Consider the following 23,967-nt stretch of genomic DNA (forward strand, 5'->3'; position numbering starts at 1 on the left):
GAGGGTGATTGTAGGCCACATAAAATGATGGAATGAAGATGCAGATCAGTTTTGATTTAATGGCAGACATCTGAGATGCTGAGTGGTTTACTCCTGTTGCAATGTTCATACTTTTTTGAAGTAAATTATGAGAGCCACATGAGAGAAAATTGGATTAGAACATGCATCACGAAAGAAAATAGGACAAAAAGCGGATGTGGGGCTGGAGGATCAGAAAAGGCAGCGAAAAGACAAAACACAAAAGACAAAACCATTAGTTAAACCCAATAAGGAATTCAAGAGAAACATCACTATCTAAAGAATACTTAAAATTTGGAACTTACTTCCAATGGGGTGACGGAGACAAACGACAAATGCCCTTGAAATGACTAAATAATTAAAGTAAAAAACAGAAGGATAGTGTAACAAGGCTAGATGAAGAGACAATATGAAACAAACATTAATGAAAATACAATATCATTGCAACGACTGCCAAGTAAAGAAATCTAAGCAACATGGAAAGTATTTAACAGATGAAGATAAAATGAATAAAGAAAAATTCAAACAGATTACATCACCAATGTGAAATAAAAAATCTTGACATAGGATTACTTCATTGAAAACCTCTTCATAATATCAAATTCTTACTGAAGTAACATAGCTTTTCAATATTGGTTTTGTCTATCATTGATAGAAGAGACAATTGCATTAATTGAAAAAACAAATTGTGCAATAGCCTACAGTTCTAATATTGGAGAACACCAAATGTATGTATATATAATTTGAAATATCCAGCAAAGTTTCAAAGCTAAGCAGTTTAAGGCAATGAAAATAGCATTAAAAACTGGTAAATTATGTCACTAATTGGCAGATTAACGAACATAAGCAATATGATCAAATTGCCAACTGCATTCAGCATTACAAATTGGGCCAGATTTTATAGACTAATGCCACTTGTTGTTTTATACTTGTAACTGATGAAGCAATTTCAGGTGAGGAGTCGAAGCAGAATGAAAGAAAATAAACCAGTTCCACGACTGGTTTTGCTGATGTCTGGTGTCGCATTGAGAAATACCAAATACAGGTCAGCAGCTGTGTTTGCAGAGTATGCACAAATCAAACCGGCTGCAGGTATTTAAGGCATGAGCATCCTTTTAACAATGCCATGTGTTAAATATTCTGAATCAATCTTTCTCACATTGGATTCATTTGAATTTTGGGCTGTGGTGGGATGTTCAAATTGTTGTAATTTGACTATTTCTTTCCAGCTTTGATTTTGCCCATTTATTTTTCTCTAAAGGGCCTGTCCCACTTACGTGTCCATGGCACGCAAATTACGCGACCTCGTGGTCACGTTGAGCCGAGACGGTCCTGCGAAGGTCGGGTGCGATTGCATGCGTACGCACAGCCGTCTGGAGCGTGTGACGTCATTTGAAGATGGACACAAAGCTGGAGTAACTCAGTGGGACCGGCAGCATCTCTGGAGAGAAGCAATGGGTGGCGTTTCATGTCGAGACTCTTCTTCAGTATGAAAAGAAGGGTCTTGACCCGAAACATCACCCATTCCTTCTCTCCAGAGATGCTGCCGGTCCCGCTGAGTTACTCCAGCATTTTGTGTCTATCTTCAATTTTCTTGGCGCCGCTCTGGGAGTAGGAGTAGGGGCGAATCCGGATCCGGAACGGCCGTGATCCCCAGGCCGAGTTCGGCGATCGTTTGCCTGCTTCTGCTGCTGTTGAAGGTGAGACGTTGCGTCGCGCCAGGGTCTTGGGCCTGTCTCACTTTGGCTGTCAGTTCCATGACAGGGCATTGGTGCACGAAGATTTCGTTCACTACAAAAATGTCGGAGCCCCGCGTGATATCGCGCACAACTCAATACCCCTCCACTCTTCTAAGTGGGACCGGCCCCGCGCGGCCATAGATGCCCGTGCGCCTCAACGCGACCACGAGGTCGCGTAATTTGCGTGCCAAGGACATGTAAGTGGGACAGGCCCTTAAAGCTTTAACACTGAATGTATTTTCTTTATTTCAACTTGTAGATCAACAGTCTGTGTTTATTTGTCAATCTTTTTAGTCAATTAAAGAGACATCCTACAAGTTCATCTTCTCATTCGGGACCCAAATACCTATTACCATGACTGTAGAATTATCAGTTCATATTTGCAATAGTTTTGTAGGCACTAAATGTTGTAGCAATGAACCAAACTAATAGCAGATGTCATTTGATACAGCAGGATGGCCTTTAATCCCCTGAGATGCAAGTCAAAATCATGAGAAGCACCCATTTGCATTCATAGGTAAACAATCTAAGAATATTTCAGTTTACACTTCACAATTTAACCTATTTTGATACTTCATGACAACTGATAAAAATCTCATATAAAAAGTGAGCAGTCCTTAATTGGTGCCTCAACAACATTTACTGTTTTGAGCCTGACTGAGCAGTGATATTAGTTTCCAATTATTGGAGTGGATTCTTGTGCATTTCAGCACCTTGGTTGTTCCATAAACTTTCAACAGAAAGTGCATAAAAGCTAGATGAGTAAACTGCAATAAAAAAATCAAATTTATAACGTTTTCACCAATTTGAAATCGTCAACTTTTATTTGGTGGTGATGTTATTGTCACATGTGCAAAGTGCAAATGCACAGTGAAATTATTTTCTCACAAACAGTTAGTAGAGTATTATTTGCCATACCCAAGCATATCCCCAATCAGCAAATTGTACAGTAATAGTCCGTTGATCCTGCTTGCAGGAGGCGCCATATTTTGGCGCTTCTTATTCTAACATTAATTTAATCTACAAATATTATTTTGTTCGTGTTACGTTATACAAGTTTTAGTTTTCTGATTTAAATCTAAAAATACAAGTCAGTGACAAATGAAATTATGCAAAAGAATTCAAGTGAAAAGCATTACTAATGTCGTATAAAATTCAATACTTACCGCAACAGATGGTGATCCCATGCTTCCGCTGCCATCCTCAAATACATTTTGTTCCAGTTCCTCCTGAAAAACAAAACATAATACTTCATGGACAAAAGCATAGAACAGTTCAGCAACAGGCCCTTCCGCCCACAATGTTTGTGCCGACCACAATGACATGACCATAACTTATCTGCCTGCATGTAAACCATTCCTTGTAAATCCACGTTCCCATCCAAAAGTCTCTTAGATACCACCATCATAAAGGACTATATCACCCCCAACAGCATGTTATATGTACCGGCCACCCTCTGTGTAATAAAACTTGCTCGACCTTTAAGCTGTGCCCTTTAGTATTTGTTTTTTCCATCCTGGGAAAAAGATTCTGACCATCTATCTTATCTATGCTGGTCACAATTTTATATACTACTATCAGGTCTCCTTGCAATCTTAGGCAATGCAGAGGAAAAAATCCCAATCTGTACAACCTCTTCCAATAGCTAATACATTTCAATCCATGCATCATTCTGGTAAACCTCCTCTGCACCCTTTCCAAAGCCTCCACATCCTTCCTGTAATTAGGCAACGGGAACTGCACATAATACTCCAAATGTGGTCTAACCAAAGTCCAATAAAGCGGTATTTTGACTTCCAGAGAATATTGAAGCAAGCCCCGATCCACAAATGCAAACACATCATATATATTTTCCTTGCTTTAATTTAGCACCTTCCTTCAAGGTCCTGTCTTCTCTCTAATCAAGACGATCTTAAAACGTAATCACTATGCCCAAAATGGGTTTCCAACAAAACACCAGTTGCCTGGCCAGGCTCATTTCCCAACACCTGGTCCAGTATGGTCCCTTTTCAGGTTGGATTATCCACATATTATTTCAGGAAACCCTCTTGGTTATACCTCACAAATTCTACCTCGTCGAAGCCTTTGGCATGAGCAAGCCCCAGGCAATACAGGGAAAGTTAAAAGTCACCCACTGAGACAACCCTGTTGATTCGGCATCTTTCTGTAATCTGTCTACATATCTGTTCCTCTATCTCCTACTTACTATTGGGGGGTTCAATAGTACAATCCCATGAGTGTGCCTGCGCTCTTATTTCTAACCATGCTGCCTCAGTGGCCGAACCCTCCTCTATATCATCTGAGAGCCGTCGTGTCTACCCAATCAGTAATGCAACTCCTCCTCCTCCTTTGCCTGTCCCGATCACATTTGAAACATCAAAACCCCGGAACATCAAGCTGCCAGTTATGTCCCTACTGCAAGCACATTTTCATAATTGCAACAACATTATAGTTCCAACCATCAAGCCAGGCTCCAAGTTCATATACTTTCTCCACAATACGCACATTCAAATAAACATACTTCAGCCCATCAATGTCACCCTATTCCTTCACCTCTCTGTGCTTATCCTTCTTTTGAGACTTACTAGTCCTGATGTCTACCTTCTCATAATCCTTCCAAATTCTGACCAACTACTCTGGTTACCACCCCATGCTTCTCTAGTTTAAACGTTTCTGAGTAGCATGAGCAAATCTCCCTTGAACGATACTGGATCCCCTTCAGTTCAGATGCAACATCTATCTATACTATTACCAAAACTCTCATCTTGACCACTGCGTTGTTGTCTGCGTTGTATTTAAATTTGCGCAAAAACGCTACCCTATATCTGTAGGATTACTCACCACCTTGCACACCGTTCTCCTCTGCTCCAAGCCACCAAGTTTTGTTCCGATCGGTGGAAGATTACAAAAGTTATGAAGGTTTAAAAAATCTAGAGCTCAGCAGATTGGTCTTCTCGCCTGACAGTCACCATGAAGGTAATGCCCCAACGGGTCCCACCTTAGTCTAGTATCTCTTAGGTATACCTGCCCCAGAAGAGATCCCAATAATCTAAAAGTCTGAATACCTGCCCCCCCCCCCCGCACCAACTCCTGGCATATTCATCTGTCCGACTATCCTATCTCTACCCTCACTAGCACGTGGTAGCAGGAATAATCCACATTACTACTCTCAGGATTCTATTTTTTTAAATCTTCACCGGACTCCTTATTTTCACTTTGCAGGATCTCATCCCTTTTCCTACCCATGTCATTTATGCCAATGTGCATAATGACTTCTGGCTGCTTGCAGGTTACACATTACAAATGATTAATTTTCAATATTACTTTTCTCCTTCAAATTATGTCCAATACAATCAATATTAGGCATGTCCAGCTTTAAAACAAAATGATCTAAAAATTCAAGTGTGCAACATAATTTTATTCATTACCAATACATGTGAAACTCTATTAACAGTATTTGCATGGCAATTTGTGCCTCTTCAATAATTTAGTGAGCCACTTCCAGATGCAAATCACACCAATTCCAATGATGTGATTTACGTGTCAGATGGGAATTGACATTACTCGGAGGTGGCACAGTGTCAGCAGTTGGTACTATTGCCTCACAACTTCAGGGATTTGCAATTGATCGTGACCAGAGGTGCTGTCTGTATGGACTTGCACATTCCACCCATGATTGCCTGGGTTTCCACCAGATGTGTCACTTTTATTCTGTTTCTCAAACACATGCTGGGATTATTATGAAACTTTGCTACTGTGAATTGTTAGGAGATGGAAGAATCAGGAGTTGTTTGAGGGCATGTGTAAAGACAACAGTGTGCAGCAAATATGATGAAAGAAAAAATGAAAAATTCAGAATACTTTAATAGTTTTTCTTTCCCTTTCAAATTACAAGGCTCTATAGTTTAAATTCATATTCAAAGACCTCTTAAAAGGTTTACTCTTAAATTACAGGAATATTATATATTCAATGAAAACCTCTCTAAAAGCTGTCATGAAATAATCCACACAAAATTCACACATATTTTAAACAGTTTAATAAAAATGTGGTTATTAAAAGTTAAAATTCAAAAATATGTTCAGTACTGGCTTTTGCCGACTATAAAGATCGAATCATATGGAAGTAGAGTTTGGATTACATTTTCAAACCATAAATTGTTACTATCAATCCATTAATATTTGGGATTATTCATTTATGGGTCGGATAGTAAATTACAGTGCAATGAAAAGCACAAAATTATTCCTTTTGTAGTTTACTAACCTCTGTTGAATCACAGAGCCATACAGCACGGAAACAGACCCCTTGGCCCAACTCGTTCTTGCCGACCAAGATGCCCTATCTAAGCTGGTCCCGATGCCTTCCTTTGGTCCTTCTCCCTCTACTCTTTTCCGATCCATATATCCATCCATGTATTTTCAATGCCTTAATGGTACCTTTCTCAACCACCTTCTCTGGCAGCTCGTTCCATATACCTACCACCCCAAGTGAAAAAGCTGCTTCTCGGGTTCTCCTTCCCCTTTCACCTTAAATCTATGTCGTCTGGTTTAGTTTGGAGATACAGCATGGAAACAGGCCCGCGGCCACAACAACCATCGAACTCCCATTAACACTCGGTCTGTTATCCCACTTTCTCATCCACTCCTTACACGTTCGGGGCAATTTATTAACCTACAAACCTGCATGTCTTTGTGATGTGGGAGGAAACCAGAGCATCCCAGAGGAAACCCACATAGTCATGGGGAGAATGTGCACACTCCACACAGACAGCACCCAAGGTCATGATTGAACTCCTGCTCTGGCATTGTCAAAACTCTCCCTATAGTTCAGCCCATCTAGTTCTGACAACATCCTAGTATATCTTCTCTGCACTCTTTCCAGCTTATGACATCCTTCTTATAGCAGGGCAACCAAAACTAAATGCAATATTCCAAATGTGGCATCACCAAATTCTTCTACAACTTCTATATTCAATATCCTGATTAATGAAAGCCAATGTACTAATAGCCTTCTTGACCACCCTATCTACGTGTGATGACACTTTCAGGGTACTATGGGCTTGCCAGATAAAACTGAATTCATTTTTGTACATTTACCAAAAGAGTGTGAAATGAATTAGAGAAACATTCTAAAATGTTAGATTAGTAAATTGTATTTAATTGTAAATATTTAGGACTGAATAACATCCTTTAAGAATTGAAATCACTCATTCCCTTCTTTCTGCCTCCTTTCACTCTGCCACATTGCTGGAACAAGTGCAAGCAATTTTTTGCTCCTTTCAAGTGACTTATTTCATAAGCAAGTAAATGCATGTCTGCAAGCTGTTCGCGGAGAAATTCTGTCCTTTTCTAGCCACCCAATCAAAAAATGTTAAGACTTTAAAAAGCTGTACCTTGTTTTTGCGAAGGCCAAGGATATTTTCATTACTCATCATGACACTGTAATTTTGCTCCATTAAAACACTTTGTCTCTTTTAATACTGATAAAGCAGTAATAGAACGTTACAAAAATAGATTTAGCAAGGGATACTTTATGATATACTGTAATCGCTTGCCTCAGGGATGCAAATTTCACCAACAATGCCAGCATTTATTCCCTATCCCTAATTGCCACTGAATCATACATAGGCAGCTGAAAATCAGCCACATTGGTGTCACTTATCGCACACAGGACAGATTAATGATGGCACATTCCCTGGATTTTCACAACAATCTTGTAGTGTAATTCTAAAACCAATTCCAGATTTTTAAAATGTAATTACTTACATTTAAAATCCCCAACTGTTATGATGTAATTTAAATGTAATTTAAACTAGGCTGGAGCATGATCCAAAAATCCAATACTACTGTACAAACTGAAAACATCAGATTACCAAATGCCAAAGACTTGCATTATTTTGTAACCTTTTATTTAGTACTCCATGCATCAATAACCCTATTCTGGGGGAAATTAAAAATGGGAAAATATCATAAATTTTAAAAGTAAACTCAAAATCATGTAATATCAAAGATTAAGCATTTTCACAAACATAATTCTGAATCATCTAAATTATGTTTAGAAATTATAATTCTACATTAATTGTGTCAAATAAGTACAAGTTATTGTTGCTGTTGCTGGGACTTTCCTAAAGTTATCACTAAACATCACATTATTAAACTCTTCCATCAAAAACGATAAATATAAATTACTCAAGAAATTATTTAAATGGCTGTGTTATTCTTCATACAGGCTCAATGATGACCACCTATTTACCCATATGCAATGCAGATTAATTTTTACATGAGAGTTTTATAACTCCTTTGCAAGTGAAAAGAAAGTAGGTTTAATATCCATTATTAACTGTCACTCAAAATATCTGGTTATTTAAGTACAATTTTTTTTCCTTCGTCTTGTAGTTCTATTTTGTGAACTGCCAAATTAAAGTAATGTTATGAAAGGAACTTAGTATATCTTTTAAATTCAAGTAGAATGCCATGATTGGTATCAATGCTAGATTTGTACATTAGCTTTACAGCCAAAGTACACATACTGTAAATCAGTCGTTAATATATTATGCTCCTTTGGGAAAAATCACTAAGAGGAAACTTCCACCTACTGTAGACTGAATATTTTTAAAACTTCTCATACTAACTTAGGAATTAACTTTTCATGAACATTGCATATAATGATCAGCATTGTATTTAACTCTCAATGCTTCAGAAAATGACACCAAAACAGCACTTCCCAATGTAGTGCCAAACCTCAGAGCTGAAATTCTAATCACCACAGTAATAACGCCAATGCATTGCTAGCTTTTTCCTCAGAATTGAGGTATGATATTTTTGTGTCATATGGTCCTCATTTGTCATGAAATTTAACCAACTCGACCCTGAGTGGTTCATCAGGCAGGATGAAGTATAAAAATAACCCAACCTCTTCGAAAAATGTTTAAGTTGAAAATAAACAAAATCTTAAAAATTAAAAGGTGTCACCTTTGTTAGAGCAAATGTTAATACTTGCAGGTGAACTCTGTCAGGAACACAGAATTACAATGAAATAAGAAATAAGAAAAGAACAAAATGATGAAGAAGTATAAATGAGAGAAGGCAGTGATTTCATCATCTTCTTCTGTTAAACTACAGGTTATATGACTGATAGAGCTGGTCCAGAGTCAGAGAAAGCACAAATAACAGAAATAGTAGGGTGAGATGGGTCATGTAAAAACATGGAAAGCTTACAAACAGAAGATGCCCCAATTAGAACCCCTAATTATACCCCTAACTTTATTTTCAGACTGAGGTGATGTATGGCCTGGCAATCAAATAGAAGCCAGGTATTCTGCAGGTGTCTGAAACTTTTATGTTGAATTATTTTGCTCTCCTCTTCTTTGATCCTTGGCAATGTTATCCAAAGATATGACATCGGGTCCCCTATGTTTTCTAATAATGTCAACAAATATGTCTCCAATTCACATGTTGTCTCATTGCCGCACAATCATAGTCCTGGATTTTACTCAGTTAAACATCTAGGGGTAGGCAAATAATGGGCCCTTACAATAAATTCTGCTCATTAGCATTAATCCTATTCTGCTCCCTGATCAGTCTCTAATTGCAGCAGGCTATGTACAACCATGACACGTTTGACTCCATGCCAAGCTTCAAATCCAATGTCTTCTCCATCACAAGAACAACACTGCTCTACCTTAAAACTGGAATGGACAGATACCTCCAAATGTGCTGTTTGGCTAGATGTAATCACTGAATAACTAGAGAAAAGAATATCTGTATCAAACATGACTAGGTCCACTTGTCACCATCTCCATAGCTGTAGAGATTTATTATCTGAGTTCACAAAATAACAGGTCATTTTGGCAAGATCGAGGAGGGAAAAAGGCACTTGAAAAAACATACTTCAGTAAGGATTAACCTTCAAATCTGGTGGGGATATACAGGTTTTATACAATGATTGCAGATTTTGAAAAGTGTGGAGCAACATTATGTCGTAGACTATTGATCGTGGCACCAATGGTGGTGTTCAACTCACAGTATACTTTGAGAATTATGAAACAAAAAAAACTATCATGAGTAACAGTGAATGACAATGACAAATTACCATTTTCACAGCAACAAGCCATAACTCAGCATTATCTGCTTTCTACAACCTGGGAACTGTTCAAGCAAAATACAATTACAATTCATGAAATTCAGGGGCTCTCCACACCCCACCCGCACTACTGCAATTTTCACAAAGCATGGAGAACTTATGTTAATTACAAAAATAACCAGATGGTAGAAATTGGAAGACTTTTATGGTGAGGAATGAATAATTAACATTTATAAATAAAATTAGTTGTCCTATTAGTCTTTCTGACAAGTGAGATAGTTAAGTTGTTCCATACAGTAGTATCTGTAATAGTGTAACAAAGGTAAAACAATCTGATTGCAATTAGCTTTGAAACTATGTTGTAATAAATGGCAATTTCCATGTCAGTTTTATCAGACAGAATTGACTTTGCTTCAAATGTTATAATTCTGACCCGCAGTCAAGCATAACTTACCTTTGAAAAAAAAGTGGTCAGATCTGAAATTATTCTGGGCTACATAAACAAACCTCTGCCAAAATGCTAAATCCTGAAGCAATTATCATTCCTTCTAATTCGCTGCAATTTTATACAATTTCATTTAATGTTTGACTATTACAGATTCTTTACCAAATTGAAGTAGTTTCCATGATCCAGTTTTGAAATGTGTATCCACTGATCCGTACGAAAAAACAGCATCACCATACAATTTGTCAATTCAAACAAATTGTTTTTCTCTTCAAAACCTACTCCAATTTAAAACTTTTTCTGTGATCTTTCCCAAATCATTTATATTCTTCCGTGATGATAATGAACTTGATGCTATCTTTAAACAGTCACTTTTTATAGTGCATTCAAAAGTGACAATTTAAATCTACTTCACAATAAGACAATCTTTGGCTATTCTTTGCAACTCAGCTAGAAGGCACCTGCTTTCCATCATACAACAGCTGCAAAAACAAATACTGGGGAAATTCAAGAAACATTAAGGGTCAACAGAATGTTTCTTTGTCCGTAACACTACCTTCAACATTGTAACACCTTTCTTTTACTGCCTATCTCTTCTCTCCCCAAAACAGTCGCCATTCTCTATCATGTAATATGTAGTCCAGAAATATACAATCTAAATGAAATATGAACAAAATATACAATGAATACAATATACAATGGATGTAAAATATACATTTGGAAAGTCATCCTTAAATTATGTTTCAATTTACTATTCATTTTTTTGCTAAACTTTTAATGGCAATTCATACTACTTGTAATTCGGGTACATACTTTCCCTCAGTTTTAGCATTTTTTGGTAAGTTGAACTCTACATTATCAAATAGCCTTTACATTTTTGTATGAAGTACATTATTCCCTCAGGATGATGTCTAACTTCCCCAATTATTGGAGGGACATAGATTTATAAGAATACCTTGAACACAGAGTCAAATTCTTCCTCTTGAGCTTCTTCCACCTTTATTTCAATATTCACTGAATTTGCTGCATTGTTTTTAGACACATCAAACCTTTCATCTTGCCTTTCTTCAGTTGCTTCATTGGAGCCAAGCCTGGGATTTCCCTGCAATTTAAATCAATAAAAAATATCAACAGCCTGTGCAAGCCAGATGTGGGTGGCTTCAGTTTAATGTACCATCTGATGCATGTTGGCTGTGCCCCAACAGCATTTTGCCAGTATTACAATGAATGGATGAAGTTTAACATGTGGACAAAAGAAGATATGAAATTTAATACAATGCAACATACACCAGGGAGGCAAAAAAAAAAAAAAGAAGAATAACAGTCATGAGATATGCAAAACTCCATATAGCTAAAACAAAATAATTTATGAGACGTCACCAACTTTCAACTAAAAATATAACAGTGATTTTTTTAACTGGGGAAACACATGTTGAAATGTTCCTATAGATATCTGCTTCAGAGCTTGAAAATATTGAATTGCAATGGTGATATTTGGGGGCACAGGTTAGAACAAAAATGTTAATTAACTTCAAATTTATCTGCAGAGTAATTTATACATCTCATTGGACGACTTATTGGACATTTTCTATCCAAACAGAGGCCCAAACACCTTTGAACGTTGCTACACAACCAAATATGCATATTGCTACTTCCCCATATCAGACTTTGGTAAATTTGGCCACCTGGCTGCGCTTCTACTACCTGCTAACAAGCAGTAGCTGAGGCATGAGGATCCAGTACAGAGAGTTGAGCAGTGTTGCTCTGAGGAAACAGATTAGATTATTTGTGACTACTTTGAGTCAGTGAACTGGTCCATATCCAAGGACTCTGCAGCAAACCTCGATGAGTACACAGACTTCATCAGCACGTGTGTAGAGGAATATATACCAAAGGCATTTTCCATGTATCAACAGCAAAGACCACTTTCAGGTGAAGTCCAAGTCTGTAACATTCAAATCAAACAATCCCAAAATCTATCCAATCCCAATCTAACTTGATCCAAGAAATCTATCTACAACCTAAATCTATCTAAATCCATTAAGGATGTTAACTGGGAGTCCAGAGGCAATGCCAAGGACTCCGTCGATTGTGGGAGTGCTTGCATATTATAACGGTTACAAAGTCGGGCAGTATTGCTGAAATAACGGGTCCTAACATAAACTCAATGCATTCTATGCTCATTCTGAACAGAAGGTTGGCGGGATAACATCACCTGCCCCGTCAGCCTCGGGTGTGCCTGTACTAACAATCGCTGTGGCAGATTGCAAGATCAACTTTCTTGAGAGTGAATACGCAGTAAGCAACTATCCAGATGGAGTCCCTGGCCTCATCCTCAGGACCAGTGGCAGAGATATTCAGAGCCATCTTTAACCACCCACCATTCTTATGACTCCACCTGCTTTAAGACAATCCAGATGCCAAAGAAAATCAAGATCTTAATGACTACCGTCCAGTGGCTTCGACATTCGCCATCATGAAGTGCTTTGAGAGACAGATGATGGTGCACATTCATTCCTGCCTCCCGGACAGTTTTGATCCACTGCTTTTGCCTACTGTTGCAACAGGTCCACAGCAGATCTAATCTCCCTGGTCTTCAACTCACCTCTGGATCACTGAAGCGACAGCCAAAAATTACACCAGTGTCTCTACTTCTTCAGGAGACCGAGGAAAATCAGCATGTCTCCAAAGACTCTAACTAACTTTTATAGATGAACCGTGGAAAGCATATTGTTAGGTTGCATCATAGCTTGGTTTGGAAACAGCTCTGCCCAAAACAGCAAGCAATCGCAGAGTTGTGGATGTAGTCAAGTCCATCACACAGACCAGGCTCCCCACCATTGACTCTATTTACACTTTGCGCTGCTTCAGGAAAACAGCCAACATAATTAAGGACCTCTCCCACCCCAGATATTCCTTCTTCTCCCAGCTACTGTCAGGCAGAATGTACAGAAGTTTGAATACACGAACCACTAGACACAAGAACAGCTTCTACCCCTCTGTTATTAATCTTCTGAACAGCCCATTCATAAGCTAGGTTGAAGTCCCTTCTCCAACCTACCTTAATGTGGACATTGGACTTTATATCTGGAAATGTAGGTTATAATGCTGAGAAATATATTCTGCACTCTGGAATCTTTCTCTTCATTCTACCTTTTGTACTTGTGTTTGGCATGATTGTATTCATTTGGAGTATTATCTGATTTGATTATATACAGAGCCCTACATAATGTTTGGGACAAAGACCCATCGTTTATTTATTTGCCTTCTTGGCAAACTGTAACCTGGCCATCCTATTTTTGCAGCAAACCAGTGGTTTGCATCTTGCAGCGAGCCTCTGTATTTCTGTTCACGAATTCTTCTGCGGACAGTGGTCATTGACAAATCCACACCTGACTCTTGAAGAGTGTTTCTGATCTGTCAGACAGATGTTTGGAGATTTATTTTTATTATAGAGAGATATTTTCTGTCTTCAGCTGTTGAGGTCTTCCTTGGCCTGCCAGCCCATTTGCGATTAGTAAAGGGCCTGTCCCACGAGCATGCGACTTGCATGCGGCAAGCGCGACCAAACCGGAAATGGGGGCCGCGCGGAGGTCGAGTGATCCCCGTGCAGGGCCGGTCCCACCAGCATGCGCCTACATGCGGTGAGTGCGACCAAACCGAAAGCGGGGGCCTCGCGGAGGTCGAGTGAATGACGTGAAGTTCGAGGGAAGTCCGCGAGAAGTTTGCGCGTGACGTATGGCGTCAAGACGCTGCATACTACGTCGAGACGCTGCGCACGTCCGTCGAGGCGGTGCATATGGCATTGAGGCGGCTGCGGGCCGGCAGGCCGTTGCCGCGCGGAATTTTTGAACACGGTCACTTTTTCGGAGCCCCGCGTGATGTTGGGACCAGCTCCGCACAACTCCATACGGCTCCGGCGATCGAAGTAGGACCGGCCCCGTGAGGCCCTACAGCTCAAGCGACCACGTTAGGTCGCGCTTGCCGCATGGAGTCGCATGCTCATGGGACAGCCTCTTAAGCTCTCCAGTGCTCTCTTTCTTCTTAATTATGTTCAAAACAGTTGATTTTGGTAAGTCTAAGGTCTGGCTGACGTCTCTAACAGTTTTATTCTTGTTTCTCAGTCTCATAATGGCTTATTCGTCTTTCATTGGTACAACTTTGGTCCTCATGTTGACAGCAATAAAAGTTTCCAAAGGTGATGGAAAGATTAGGTGTTGAGAACTCTTGTACCTGCGTTAATGAGTCAATTAAACACACCTGAGCAATTACAAACGCCTGTGAAGCCATGTGTCCCAAACATTATGGTGCAGTGAAATGGGGGGGCGGGACCATGTACAGTGCATTCAGAAAGTATTCATACCCCTTCACTTTTTCCTTATTTTGTTACGTTACAGCCTTATTCTAAGATGGAAATTCATTTTTTTTATCATCAATCTACACACAATAGCCCATAATAAAAAAGGGAAAATAGGTGTTTAGAAAATTTTGCAAAGTAATTAAAAAGAAAGAAATAAAAAAAGTATTCAGACCCTTTACTCAGTACTTTATTAAGGCACCTTTGGCAGCAATTACAGCCTCAAGCCTTCTTGGGTATGATACTTGGCTTGGCACACCTGTATTTGGGTAATTTCTCCCATTCTTCTCTGCAGATCCTCTCCAGCTCTGTCAGGTTGGATTGAGAGCGTCGATGCAAAACTATTTTCAAGTCCCTCCAGAGATGTTCGTTCAGGTTCAAGTCCAGGCTCTGGCTGGGCCACTCAAGGACATTCACAGACTTGTCGCGAAGCCACTCCTGCGTTGCCTTGGCAGTGTGCTTCGGGTTGTTGTTCAAAGGTGAACCTCCGCCCCAGTCTGAGGTCCTGAACGCTCTGGAGCAGGTTTTTAATCAAGGATCTCTCTGTATTTTGCTCCGTTCATCTTTACCTCGATCTTGACTATTCTCCCAGTTCCTGTCGCTGAAAAACATCCCCACAGCATGATGCTGCCACCACCATGCTTCACCGTAGGTATGGTATTGGCCAGGTGATGAGCGGTGTCTGGTTTCCTCCAGACATGATGCTTGGCATTCAGGCCAAAGAGTTCAATCTTGGTTTCATCAGGCCAGAGAAACTTGTTTCTCATGGTCCCAGAATCCTTTAGGTGCCTTTTGGCAAACTCCAAGCGGGCTGCCATGTGACTTTTACTGAGGAGTGGCTTCCGTCTGGCCACTCGACCATAAAGGCCTGATTGGTGGAATGCTGCAGATATAGTTGTCCTTCTGAAAGATACTCCCATCTCCACAGAGGAACACTGGAGCTCTGTCAGAGTGACCATCGGGTTCTTGGTTACCTCCCTGACCAAGGACCTTCTCCCCCAATTGCTCAGTTTGGCCAGGCGGCCAGCTCTATGAAGAGTCCTGGTGGTTCCAAACTTCTTCCATTTAAGAATGACGGAGGCCACTGTGCTCTTCGGGACCTGCATTGCTGCAGAAATTATACCCTTCCCCAGATCTGTGTCTCGACACAATCGTGTCTCGGAGGTCTACGGACAATTCCTTCGTCTTCATGGCTTGCTTTTTGCTCTGACGTGCACTGTCAACTGTGGGACCTTATATTGACAAGTGTGTCCCTTTCCAAATCATGTCCAATCAATTTAATTTACCACTGGTGGACTCCAATCAAGTTGTAGAAACATCTCAAGGATAATCAATGGAAACAGGATGAAGCTAAGCTCAATTTTGAGTGTCATAGCAAAGGGACTGAATACTTACGTATATGTGATATTTCAGTTATTTCTTTTTAATTACTTTGCAAACATTTCTAAACACCTGTTTTTGATTCTTCATTCTGGGGGTCGGGGATCATGCCAGCAACCAGCTCAAGAGGGTCAGCGGGCAATGAATAACAGGACAGCGGGCGGTGGGATTTACTCCTGTGTCAGCGCGAGTAACCTCAATTGGTCCCTTGTTTGCACTGACACAGGAGTAAGCTCCACCACACATTGTCCTGTTATCCATCGCCCGCTGACCCGCTCTAAGATCTTTGCTCTTGAGCTGGTCCCCTCACTGTCCGGTCTACATTGAAAGACACAGACCGGGCAGTAAATGCCATGCAAGTGTCACCCAGCGCAGCAAATGAGGCCATGTCCTGCTCCCAGCAGCAGTCGGAATTTAAGGATTTGCGGGAAGCGGCTGACATGAGCGAGGCCGGCAAGCGGCAGGAGAGAGGTGTTCAGACGGAGAGCACTGCCAGAGGTGAGCGGGCCGGCAGAAAGCGCTGAGGTCTCGGCGGCCGCTCGCAGCCACCCAAGCTACTTTCCTCCCTGGCCACAATGCGGTGGTTCCTTGCCCGATGCGCGCGGCAGCGATGAGTGAGTGGGTTACTGGTATGATCTCCGACCCCTTCCTTCTCAACGTTCCTGCCCTCCCCGCAACTTTAGACAATAGACAATAGGTGCAGGAGGATGCCATTCAATGTGATAATAGCTGATCATCCCCAATCAGTACCCCATTCCTGCCTTCTCCCCATATCCCCTGACTCCGCTAATTTTAAGAGCCGTATCTAGCTCTCTCTTGACAGCATCCAGAGAACCTGCCTCCACCACCCTCTGTGGCAGAGAATTCCACAGACTCACCACTCTCTGTGAGGAAAAAGTGCTGTCTTCAGCTCTCCTTGTCATTTACCCCTGACCAGACTTCCCACACGCTGTAAAAGTAACTCTCCCCCCTATTGGTCCCTTGAACTAGTATTGTCATTCAATAAGATCACAACTGATTCAACTTGTCCTGGTGTGCTCCCGTTTTCCCCACCATCTCCCCACCTGCCGTCACCCGCCACCCCCTACCCACTCAGTAATTCAGAATGAAGGAGACTTGGAAGCCTTGAGCAAATTGAATTGTTACTTTGAGAAATTCCATGGCCCGCCAGCCTTCTTTCAAAATTTAGCGACTCAAAATGGGGGTGCGTCTTCGACGCAGGTGCGTCTTCATTGCCGGGAAATACGGTACTTTATTAAGAGATATGGCCATTGAAGACTTTATAAAAGTCGATTGACAGCTTACGGAGAGGAGAACAATCTGCGCATGCGCGGTTTAAGAATTTTTCAAAGCCAACAGCCTACCCTGAGTAATTACTCACGGCACGTGCCTGCCTATAAGTTAACCTATCAACCTCCTACTCTACAAGAAACCAGTCCTAGTCTATATAGCTTCTACTTATACCTCACACCCTTGAGACACAAATCTTTTCTGCAACCTTTCCAGCTTACTAACATTCTTATTAGAGGCCAGAGACCGAAAACGCACAGAACGCTCTAAGTGTATTCTCATGACTAACTTGTTCAGTTGTAACATGAAGGCATGTTACAACTGTGCAAGTTATTACTCAGTATCTTGATGATGTGCACGTGCTACTTCGCGACTCGGTATACTCATGTCGCCGCTACTTTCAGAGAACTATGTGTCCCTAACCCTGAGTTTCTCTGTTCTACCATTTATGGTGCAAGACCTGCCTTGGTTTAACTTACCATAATACCACACCTCACATTTGTCAAGAGTTAAATTCTATCTACCATTTCTTAGCTCACTTCCCCAGCAAGTTCATAGAGATTTTGTTATCTCAGTTAATCTCCTTCACTACACCACCAATGTCAGAGTAATCTGCAAACTTACTACCCTTCTAACAATATTACCTTCCAAATTGTTAATATAGATGACAAAACTGTGGATCCCGTATTAATGTATGTGACACACAACTGGTCACAGGCCACCAATCTGAATAACAATCCTCCATTACCACCCTCTGACTCCTTGCACCTCCAAGTTTGTGTTTGATTGGCTAGTTTACCTTCGATTTTATGTATTTATGTTTTTTACACAAGATGTACCAACATTTACTAACTAACTAAAAATGTACTAACATATAACATAAATCATATACCATGTGGGACCTCATTAAATCCTTGCTAATGTGCACGTCGGTAACATCTAATACCCTGCCCTCGTCAATCCTCATGATGAACTCTTTAAAAAGATCAAATTTGCTAGATATGATTTCCCATGCACAAAGCGTGCGGACAATCCAAAATCAGTCCTTGCCTTTCCAAATGCTGGTAGATCCTGTCCCTCAGAATGCCCACCAGTAACTTTCTCACTTTGATCTTAGATTTTCCAACCTGTAGTTCTATGGTTTCTAATTTCTCTTCTTAAAAAAAAAAGCCAAAACTTTAACCACTCTATAACCTTCTGGTGCTTCACTCATGGCTAAAGCTGATACAAATATCTCTGCCAGGGCACCTGTAATTTTTTCCCCTAGCTTCCCACCATGTTCATGATATGTCATCTTTTTGCCCACCTGTTTTCTCTCAGAACTGTACTTCAACATTTATTTTACTCCAAGGGATTTGCTTGATTCCCGCTGTCTCTACCAGACATACACCTCCTCCGATTTCCTGCTTCAAAATCCAAAGATAATAAAAAGCTGGATTTAAATTTGGATTCAAATAGGTTTTATATGTTTTGGTTTTCATTAAACTTTCAAAAACTAGTAATTAATGACACAATAACAACAGTTGCTACTGCTGCTACACATCTTCAGCATACCAATTCTGATGTGCTGATTGTACATTTGCCCTGTAACAACATGGATTTCCCCCAGGTATTCCCATCTTCCCAAATCTCAAAGATTTGCTGGTGAGCCAACTGGCTACTGTAAGTTGTCCATACTGTAACAAGGGTGCAGGAGAATCAGTATCATATAGTTCTACAGTGTAGAAACAGGCCTTTCTGCCCACGGTGCCAATGTAAACCATCATGTCTCCGAAAGGAAACTTTGCAGTTGTATTTCTCAGTGTCTGTTCCACCACACTCCCCGGGGCCCAGCCATTCAGTGGATGCCCTGTACTTGTTTGACTTCGCAAAATGTATCACATTGAACTTCTGAATTAAATTCCATCCGCTATTTGTTTGTCCACTTTACTAGTTGATCAATGTCCTGTTGTAATATTAAACATGATTGTAACATTAAATTTATCTTTTTCACTGTCCATAGTAACACCAATTGTTATGTCATCTGCAAATTTACTAATTATGTCACCTATATTATCATCGAATTCATTATCATAAATGACAAGCAATAGAGAACTCAGCACATGCTCTGTGGCACAAGATTGCCACAATTCATTTTTGAGTGTCTCGAAACTGAAAAACAACTCTCCACCACCTGCTACCAAGCTGATTTTATATTCTGGCAGGCTCACCCAAGATCTCACATCTTCTAACGTTTGGAAATAACCCAAATATGGGATCTTGTCAAAGCCATAGACAATGCTCTTCAAATGCTTCAAAAACCTTCATTATATTTGCGAGATACGATTTCCTACACAAAAAGCCATGCAGTCTATCCCTAAACAAATGCAAATGGATCCCATCTCTCAGAATCCCTTCGAATAACATCCCAACATTGATACAAGGAAGCGTTGATGGTTACCAAAGAGAACAGCATACAGGGGGAAAGGGGAGGGGGGGGGGGGGGTGGAACAAGACCAATTGGAATGCTCAGAGCCAACATAGAAAGTACGAGGAATTTTATTTTAAATGAGAAAACATTACAAACATTTATGGTTCAGACAGAGCTTTTATATTCTGAATACTGAATAATCTGAATTTTGCATCAGATTAAAGTCAGACGTGCTAGACAACTGACATGTGAAATAATATTTGTAGTGGTGTTGTCCCTTGTCACATCCTGGCCACAGATGTGAAGTAATACTGATATTGACACATTATTACGAGGTACATTCATTGTTCTCTGTGTTTATTAACTCACACAGTCACAGATTCCATCTTGGCTTACACAGCCCCACCCGATCTGATCTCCAGGTCATCTGATACAGAGGTCATCTTATTTACATATCATCATCATGAGTCATCGTCATGACATTCCTCCTTTACCAGACCTAAACTTTAAATTAACATGTATTCTTCCTAACATACTTCCCAATTAAATTCTTACAAGACATATTTGTGCTTTCATTTGTGTTCCAATAACTTATAAACTGGATGCATTACAACTACAAAACATTTTACACTCTCGTACCGTTAATAACCTCCTTGCTCATAATAAACAATATTATAATAAACAGCTTCATAATAACAGTATTATAATCTACAACACAAAATCGTCGTATCGCTTGGGAATTCTCCTTTCACGTTTTGGTCTACCAGTTGGTACAGAAGCATCAGTCTCTGCTCACCACCTGCATTGCAGCGTGCTGCCTCTGGAACTCTGGTCACCACCTCAGAAATGTTGTCTTGCCACTCTGGATCCGTAACTCTTGGTGAAATTTGGGCTAACTCATTTTGAGAGTCCCCGGACACGTATTTTTTAATGCTCGATACATTCCTCTTGTAGATAACACCTTTTGGAGACTTGACTGTCACCATGCTCCGGCTCCTCGGTACAACATTGTATGGTTGGCAATGGTAAGGAATGTCTATCTTACCACCATCATCTCGCCACACAAGCACATCATCCCCAGGCATTATTTCAGAGTGCCTGGCTCCTCGTTTCGTCGGAATACCATTTTGCCGCACCTTTCTTTTCGGCATCAGTCTCTCATCCCTTGGTCTTCCATAATCTCTCGCTCCTCTGGTATTTTAGTGCAAATTTTCCTTCCAAATAAAGCTTCTGCTGGACTTTTCCCTGTCGTTGAGCGAGTGATCGCCCGATATACAGCTACATATGCTAACAGTGCCTCCTTCCAGTTTTTCCCTTCGGCATGGCCGATTCGGATCCTCTTCTCTATGGATTGGTTTTGTCTCTCTACTTCTCCGTTAGCTTGTGGCCATTTCGGAGTCACCTTGTGATGATGGATACCTGTGATTCTCATGATAGCAAATGTCTCAGAAACAAACTGTGGTCCATTGTTGGAATACAATTTAACAGACAATCCGTGGCTGGCAAAAATTTCTGCTAATGCCTGTACAGTTTTTTCTGCTGTAGTTGACCATCACTGCATACTCGTAGTACCTACTATAGTAGTCTACCACTACCATAATTGATTCACCTGTTGGAAGTGGTCCAAGAAAGTCAACAGCTATGTCAACCCATGGTCCCGTTGGCAACTTTGTACTTCTAGTTGGTTCTGGTCGGTTGCTCCTGCTTGTGATTTGGCATCCATGACATGTCTTAACAGATTTTTGAGCATCTTTCTCACAACCTGGCCACCACACTTTGCTCCGCAAATTCTGTTTAGTACCGACAATGCCTAAATGTCCTTCATGAGCTAATGATGCGGGATCACCAATCTGCTACCTCTCAGCACACACTGACCAATTACACAAAGTTCATATTTTATGGGAACATATGCTTTGTAAGGACATTGATCCCATTGCCCCCTCTGTATACGCTCTCTGATATCTTTGAGTTCAGGATCATGTTCTGATTCCCTTTCAACTTCTTTCGTTGTCACAGCTCCTGGGGTTGACTGAATTGCAACAAATCGCACAAAGTTCTCTGCTTCCCTCTCTAGCGTGGATGTTGTTTCCAGCTGTTCATCTTTCGACAGTCTCGACAGCGGGTCCGCGATGTTTGCTTTCCTGCCAATGTGGGCTACTTTGTACTTGTACTGTTGGAGTCTTAGCACCCAACGTTCTATTCTAGCACATGGCTTAGACCTTGTCGAATAGATAACTTCCAGCGGCTTGTGATCTGTAACAAGTTCAAATTCAATGCCGTACAAGTATGCATGGAACCTTTCACAGGCCCACTAGTCCCAGTGCTTCTTTCTCTGTTTGAGAATACCTTCTCTCCACGCTGGTTAACGATCTACTGGCATATGCTATGATTCTGGGTCCATCTGCATGTGTCTGTACCAACACTGCTCCTAACCCGACCGGACTAGCATCTGCTATGACTTTTGTTGGTGCAGCAGGATCATAATTTCCAAGGATATCTGCACTCATTAGACCCCGTTTCAGTGATTTGAACGTCTGTCTATGTTCACTACCAAACTTGAAAGGTACATCTTTCCTGGTCAACTTTCTCAGTTGATCTGCCAATGTAACAAAAATTGGAATGAATTTTGCACAATAATTGACAAGTCCTAGAAAACTCCTCATCTCGGTTGCATTCTGAGGTTCATGTGCATTTGCAATAGCTTTCACTTTAGCTTTGGCTGGGTTCAGCCCTTCACTTGTGAATCTGTGTCCCATGAAATCGATCTCAGAAACGCCAAATTTGTACTTGTCTTCATTCGCAGTGAGACCTGCTTCATGTAGTTTAGTCAACACTAGCTTCAACCTCCTGTCATGCTCTTCCCAACTTGATGCATGGACAATGATGTCGTCTGATGTTTGCTACTCCTGGTACAGCTTGAATCACTCTGTGGATTTCGTATTGATAGATCTCAGGAGCAGCATTGATTCCAAACATCAGTCTTTTGTATCGGTACAATCCACAATGAGTGACGAATGTTGTCACCTCCCTTGACTCTGGATGTAATTCCAACTGATGATATCCCCACTCGAGATCAATTTTGGAAAACACTTTATTGGTAGCTCTAGCCGCACCTCATCAACCGTAGGAATTGGGTGTCTTTCTCTGATTATTGCCTCATTTGCTCTCCTCATGTCAACGCACAGTCTAATGTCATCATTGGGTTTCGGCACAATCACAACTGGACTCACCCATGGTGTCGAACATTTAACTGTTTCAATAATGTCCTGATAAATCAACTCTTTGGTTTTAGCTTCTACTTGTCCAAATGGTGTTCTCCGCTCCAGTTGAGCTATTTGCTTGACATTTTCATCAATGGCTAACTTCACTTGCCGGCCTTTCAATTTTCCAATCCCTTGGAATACTGAATGAAATTCCTGCCCCGTGTCATATGATTGCACTGAATTGACATGCACTCCGATGTGAAGCACACCCAACTCTCAAGCTGTATTTCTACTCAGCAGAGGTTCTCCCTCCTCTATCACCACAAATTCTGCTTCAGTTTCTCTATCTCCGACTTCTACTTTAACCGTGAAACATCTAATGGTCTGCAATGGTTTAGTTGCGGTGTATGGATATAACTTCCTACTACACCTCCTTGATGTGCACTTGATTTTCTGCAGTTTCAAGCATTCCCAAAGTGATCTGTCAATTACGTTGCTGTCGCTACTAGAATCTACAATCACTGGCACTATAACACCTCTAACAACTTTCTCGTGATGGCTATCATTCAATGCAAACTGATAATTCCTTTTAACAGCATGCATACCAGCTTCATCACTGTCTTCATCACTTCCGACATCACCTTCTACATGACAGACATGAACCTTATTTTTCTGCCAGCACAACAACCTGGCTCTCAATATCAGCAAAACCAAAGAACTGATTGTGGACTTTGAAAGAGGAAGGTTGAGGACCCACAATCCTGTTTACATCAGTGGAGAGAATCGAAAACTTCAAATTCCTGGGCGTGCATATATCCGACGATCTTTCCTGGACCCAGCACACTGATGCAATCATAAAGAAAGCACATCAGCACCTCTATTTCCTGAGAAGATTACGGAGATTTGGTATGTCAAAGAGGATTCTCTTGAACTTCTACAGCTGCACAGTAGAGAGCATACTGACGGGTTGCATCGTGGCCTGGTTCGGCAACTTGAACGTCCAGGAGCAGAAAAGACTGCAAAAAGTTGTAAACACTACCCAGGC

At 40.8% G+C, this 23,967-nt stretch overlaps 1 protein-coding gene across 5 annotated transcripts in view; it reads right to left on the minus strand.

Annotated features, from left to right (window-relative positions):
- Positions 1-23,967, minus strand: part of LOC116986263 (ankyrin repeat domain-containing protein SOWAHC-like) — a 77,427-nt gene that overhangs the window by 44,274 nt on the left and 9,186 nt on the right. For 4 of the 5 annotated variants that reach the window (XM_033041630.1, XM_033041628.1, XM_033041627.1 and 1 more), the window contains exons 4-6: positions 11,238-11,384; positions 2,924-2,986; positions 324-368 (exon numbers count right to left, since the gene is read on the minus strand). In XM_033041630.1, the coding sequence (XP_032897521.1) occupies positions 324-368; positions 2,924-2,986; positions 11,238-11,384 (255 nt within the window). The remainder of the gene's footprint in view (positions 1-323; positions 369-2,923; positions 2,987-11,237; positions 11,385-23,967) is intronic. The other variant, XM_033041631.1, reaches the window with a different exon arrangement.

This window comes from Amblyraja radiata, chromosome 23 (assembly GCF_010909765.2).
Source record: "Amblyraja radiata isolate CabotCenter1 chromosome 23, sAmbRad1.1.pri, whole genome shotgun sequence".
In the NCBI taxonomy this organism is placed as follows: Eukaryota; Metazoa; Chordata; class Chondrichthyes; order Rajiformes; family Rajidae; genus Amblyraja; species Amblyraja radiata.